General features: G+C 48.7%; 1 protein-coding gene across 2 annotated transcripts in view; it reads right to left on the reverse strand.

Moving 5' to 3' along the window:
• TFRC (transferrin receptor) overlaps positions 1–6000 on the reverse strand; it is an 83468-nt gene that overhangs the window by 22868 nt on the left and 54600 nt on the right. For both annotated transcript variants that reach the window (XM_075340442.1, XM_075340443.1), the window contains exons 8-9: positions 4843–4956; positions 4586–4725 (exon numbers count right to left, since the gene is read on the reverse strand). In XM_075340442.1, the coding sequence (XP_075196557.1) occupies positions 4586–4725; positions 4843–4956 (254 nt within the window). The remainder of the gene's footprint in view (positions 1–4585; positions 4726–4842; positions 4957–6000) is intronic.

Below are 6000 nucleotides of genomic sequence, written 5' to 3' on the forward strand. Positions count from 1 at the left end.
AACTGGCCCTGCAGAAGAGATTGCACCCCTGTCTGTAGTGACCGCTGCTTGTTCAGCGGAAGCTTCACTATCGCTGCTAGAGTATGAAACTCCATGCCAAGATACGTTAGTGATTGAGTCGGTGATAGGATCGACTTTGGAAAGTTGATGATCCATCCGAAAGACTGTAGGGTCTCCAGCGTAGCATTCAGGCTGTGCTGACATGCCTCTTGAGAGGGAGCTTTGACCAATAAATCGTCTAGGTAAGGGATCACCGAGTGTCCCTGAGAGTGCAAGACTGCTACCACCGCCGCCATGACCTTGGTGAAGACCCGTGGGGCTGTCGCCAGACCAAATGGCAGAGCTACGAACTGAAAATGGTCGTCTCCTATCACAAAACGTAGAAAACGTTGATGTTCTGTAGCAATTGGCACGTGGAGATAAGCATCTTTGATGTCTATTGAGGCAAGGAAGTCTCCTCTGGACATTGAGGCAATGACAGAACGCAGGGTTTCCATCCGGAACTTCCTGGCGTGCACATGTTTGTTGAGCCGTTTTAGGTCCAGAACAGGACGGAACGAGCCGTCCTTTTTTGGAACCACAAAGAGATTGGAGTAAAACCCTTGCCCTTGTTCCTGAGAAGGGACTGGGATCACCACTCCTTCCGCTCTTAGGGAGTCCACCGCCTGCAGCAGAGCATCTGCTCGGTCTGGATGTGGGGAGGTTCTGAAGAACCGAGCTGGAGGACGCGAATTGAACTCGATTCTGTACCCGCGAGACAAAATGTCCGTCACCCACCGGTCTTTGACCTGTGACATCCAAATGCCGGAAAAGCGGGAGAGCCTGCCCCCGACCGGCGATGCGGAGGGAGGGGGCTGGAAGTCATGAGGTAGCCGCTTTGGAAGTGGTACCTTTATTTGCTTTCTTGGGGCGCGTGTGAGCCCGCCACGAATCTGAGTTTCTTTGCGTCCTCTGAGTCCCTTTGGACGAGGTAAACGGTGTCTTGCCCGAACCTCGAAAGGACTGAAACCTCTGCTGCCACTTTTTCTGCTGAGGTTTGGTTGTTCTGGGTTGTGGTAAAGAGGAGTCTTTACCCTTGGACTGCTTAATGATATCAGCCAATGGCTCGCCAAACAGTCTATCTCTAGATAAAGGCAAACTGGTTAAACATTTTTTGGAACCAGCATCTGCTTTCCAGTCCTTTAACCACAAGGCTCTGCGCAAAACTACCGAATTGGCGGACGCCATTGAGGTGCGACTGGTAGATTCTAGGACCGCATTGATAGCGTAAGACGCAAACGCCGACATCTGCGTGGTAAGGTGCGCCACTTGCGGCACTGCTGGATGTATGATAGCATCCACTTTTGCTAAGCCAGCTGAAATAGCCTGGAGTGCCCATACGGCTGCGAATGCCGGAGCAAACGACGCGCCGATAGCTTCATAGACAGATTTTAACCAAAGGTCCATCTGTCTGTCATTGGCATCTTTAAGTGAAGCGCCATCCTCCACTGCAACTATGGACCTAGCTGCGAGTTTGGAAATCGGGGGGTCTACCTTTGGACACTGTGTCCAGCGCTTGACCACCTCAGGGGGGAAAGGGAAACGCGTATCTTTAGATCGTTTAGAGAAACGCCTTTCTGGGTGAGCGTCGTGCTTCTGGATTGATTCTCTGAAGTCAGCGTGATCCAACAAAGCACTCAATTTACGCTTGGGATAAAGGAAACGAAACTTCTCCTGCTCCGCAGCCGCCTCTTCTGCTGAAGGGGCTGGGGGAGAAATATCCAACAGCCTATTGATGGCTGAGATAAGGTCGTTTACCATGGCATCCCCATCAGGGGTATCCAGGTTGAGAGGGGTTCCAGGAATGGATTCCTGATCACTCTCATCAGACACATCACAGGGAGACTGATTGCGCTGAGACCCTGAGCAGTGTGATGACGTCGAGGGTCTTTCCCAGCGAGCTCGCTTAGGGTGGCTGGGGCTATCATCTGAGTCATAATCCTCGGCCTGTGAAGCCGGGGACCCCCCTGTGGGCTGGATTAATTCCAAGTGAGGGGGACCTGAGGACAGAGGCCTCGCCGTGCCCAAAGACTGAGCCCCATGCATAGATTGCAAGGTTTCAAGGATTTTTGCCATAGACACAGACATATTATCAGCAAAAACTGCAAAGTCTGTCCCTGTCACCAGGGCAGAACTTACAAGCGTCTCAGCCTGGGTCACTACCTCTCCTGACTCCGGCTGGCGAAGCAGCACCGGGTCGGAGCATTGCACACAATGGGGGTCATCGGAGCCTGCTGGTAGATTAGCCCCACATGCAGCACACGCAGTATACACAGCCCTAGCCTTGGCGGCCTTGCGTTTTGAGGATGGCATGTTGTTGCTTCCACAGAGGGATCTGGGAGATGCAGCCAGAAGCGACCTCACAGTGCAAGAAATACAATATCTCTATATCCTACACAGTACACCGATACACCGTGAGGCACTAGAGGGACCAGCACAGAAAAATCGCTTACCGCCCGCTTAAAAAGCGGGTGTGTGGTCGCCAGATAGCCCCTAGTCCAGGTCTCCCAGAGCCTTGCGTCCTTCCTCCAGCCAGACTGCATGTAATGGCTGCCGGCGTCCTGAGAGAGAAGGGGGGCGGGCCCTGGGCGTTCCTGGCTAAGAGCGGGAAGCCTGCTTCCCTCTGTGCCTAGTGTGAGGGCTGGAGCATGTAAATCAGGCTCCAGCCCTCGTCGCTGCAAGCGAACAGCGTCTCTCCCCTACCCTGAATGACAGGGTGGGGGCGGGAACGAATCGGAGCTGCCGGCGTCCTAGGCCCAAAAAGCCGGGGACTCAATTTATAACCGCCGCCGCCGTAAAAGCGCGGACGGCGGATCCCCGGCGCACCACAAGTCACAGCAGCGCCGCCCGGTCCAGAGGGGGTCGGCGCTGCGTTCCCATACACAAAAAATCCCCCAGTAATCTGTAGGGACACTAACTCCAACGTTGCGGTCCCCGGCGCACTACAACACCCAGCCAGCCCGGAGTGTGTCTGTGCCTGCCGGGGACACAGAGTACCTGTATGATGCAGGGCCTGTCCCTGATCGTACTCCTGCTCCGTCTCCATCAGGTTCTAATGGGTCTGTGGATGGAGCCCGGCGTCAGAGCTGAGAGGCCGGCAGGATCCCACTTCCACAGAGCCCTACCAGGGGATGTGGAAGGAAAACAGCATGTCAGGCTCCAGCCCTGTACCAGCAATAGGTACCTCAACCTTACAACACCATCCAGGGGTGAGAAGGGAGCATGCTGGGGACACTATATGTGTCCTCTTTTCTTCCATCCGAAATAGTCAGCAGCTACTGCTGACTAAAATCTGTGGAGCTATGCATGGAATGTCTGACCTCCTTCGCACACAAAGCTAAAACTGGAGAACCCGTGATACCACGGGGGGGTATAGCCAGAGGGGGAGGGGCCTTGCACTTTTGGTGTAGTGCTTTGTGTGGCCTCCAGAGGGCAGTAGCTATACCCCAATCGTCTGGGTCTCCCAATAGAGCGCTGAAGAAAGTGTAATTTTGGGGTTTTTTGTTTTTTTTATAAAATTTGCCAAATGGGGTGATTTTCTAAATATATTTACTAGTCCCATTAGGCAACTTGACGCTGCAATTGTCTAATTACAGAAATTACGATCTATATTCGCCAGCCATGGACTGGCATTAACAAGAGTGGCATAATGACAGGCATGGGGGTAATTACCAGATGATAGTTGGCTGTCATGACACCCAACCCAGCGGTGCCCCGGAATCATGTCACAGGTGCATGGAAGGACAGGAGGAACATGTCTCTACCAGCCAGTGCGTGTTAAGATGCTGCAGTCAGATTGACAACAGAATTTAACTGGTTAACAGCTGTGGGTAGATCTCAGATCCACCCACGGCTATTAGAGGCACATGACGGCTGACTAAATCAGCCATCATGTGCGAGGTATGATGCAGGGACACTACTTTTGGCATACATGCAAGTCAAACCTTGTGAAGGGGATACAGAACTGACTTATCATAAAAATGACACCCATTTTTGATTTTCTTGTGCACCCAAAATGAGCGCAATTTACAGAAGAAACTTGAACAAAAAAAAACAAAAAAAAAAACAAAAAAAAAAACAAACTTGTCTGCACTGCCCCATTCAATAGTATGTGTGTGGCCAAAAGGTTTTTTTTTTTTTTAAACAGACAGCACTTGGACCAAATGTATGCTTGTGTCAAAGTAACGATACATTCACATGGGGACGAGTGGCCGCACAAAGAATCTGTTGCAATTTCAAAACAGAAACCAAGGCATGGATTGATTTCATTACGTAGCTAGTGGCCTCCTGTGATAAGCATGTGTTATGGTGTCATTTACTTCCCCTCTCCTTAAATACCCCCCACCCCCCCCCCTCCCTTCAGATGTGGCAGACACACACACACACACACACAAATAAGGTTTTAAAAAAAAAAAAAAAAAAAAAAACAACAACCATTTTGGAGAGGTTACAAATGAAAGATACAGGTCAGGCTACATTTGCTTTAAGCTTGTGAATTTATAGACTAACATATCCGTAGCCATCTATAAATACACACGACGCTTACCTGTAAAGCCATCTTCCATCTCTGCTGGAAAGGGTTTGAACTGGAATCTGCGGGAGTCCTGAAGACTTTGAGGGCGGAAACTGGGTATGGTTGAATGAAGGAAATCCAGGAGTGAAAGGATCACCAGTACCAAAGTGAGCCTACACAGAAGAAGAACAAAGACTAAAATGTTCTGCCTAACAAAACAACATTTTCACTAACACTATGAGAAAAAGGGCTTCAAAAAAAAAAAAAAAAAAAAAACCACCAAAACTCACGTGGCCAAAAGGAGAATCAATTTCTTCACTTGTTTTTCCATTAGGAAACTGAAAATTATTAGGTTCAGGGTAGATTAGAAGTCCAGCTGCTTTAACACGTTCAGCATTTCTAACCTAAAAAGAAGTGACATTTCAGGCTTACAGATGATGCAGTAATGGCCATTACTAGCCCAAGATTGAACAAATCTAGAGTTCTGAAAACGGATCTGCGCATTCACTGAATGTCCGGCAACAAGGGTCAATCCAAGTTTCCTGAAAAAGTGTTGTACCATTCTAAGTGAGCGAGTCTATAGATTTTATTTTTTTTGTTAGGAAGTTAGAAGGGTTAAGTTTGTTCGCAATCTTGCTTCCTCCTCCAGTGATCTCTATAACATGCCTTTTCTTTAATTAAATATTGAGCCGCCATTGCAGTTTGTGTGCTTTGCCACAGTAATTCTGTCTTCATTAAAATGGCACCGGAGTCTGCGCGTAACGGGATCTCTGGCGCCTTTTTATTGATAGTCAGCGCCATTGTATTGAAGACACTGCGGTGAATACTGTCAGAGGCATCGGTGTGTGCAGTTTTTGTTTTGTTTTGTTTTTTTTTAAAAATCGGCACACAAGCCCCTCAGTCTTCACCGCTGTGTCTTCACTAAATTGTCACCAGAGAATGTGGTTGACTGTGCATTGACACCGTAATTTTGTCTTTTATTAAAATGGTGCCAAACAGCAATGGCGGCCCGATATTCAAAGGAAAAAAAAAAAAAAGGGTATGTCATAGGGGATGCTGGAGGACTTTACAGCGAAGACCCAACCCACAGAGGCCCACCCCCAATGCACCTGTCAAAGTGCAGTGCAGTTTTGCATCGTTAAAGATAAAGCACCAGAGTGTTTAAAGGCTAAACAATATTTCCTTTATTTAATCCAGAGAGGCTACCAGTAATCACATACAATTTAGCTAAGTGGTGGAATAGAATAAGAGATAACTAACCTTACCCATAAGATAGTGCCTCACTCAGCTCCTCACAAGCATCAGAATACCCCTTCCAACGCGCGTTTTGCATTATAATAAATCCCCACTTCTTCAGGGGGACTAGATTCCAACCACTATAGTTAAAGATTGTATGTGATTACTGGTGGCCTCGCCACAGTGTTGGAGTAAGCCATATCACTGGTTCA

This window comes from Anomaloglossus baeobatrachus, chromosome 3 (genome assembly GCF_048569485.1).
Source record: "Anomaloglossus baeobatrachus isolate aAnoBae1 chromosome 3, aAnoBae1.hap1, whole genome shotgun sequence".
Classification (NCBI taxonomy): domain Eukaryota; kingdom Metazoa; phylum Chordata; class Amphibia; order Anura; family Aromobatidae; genus Anomaloglossus; species Anomaloglossus baeobatrachus.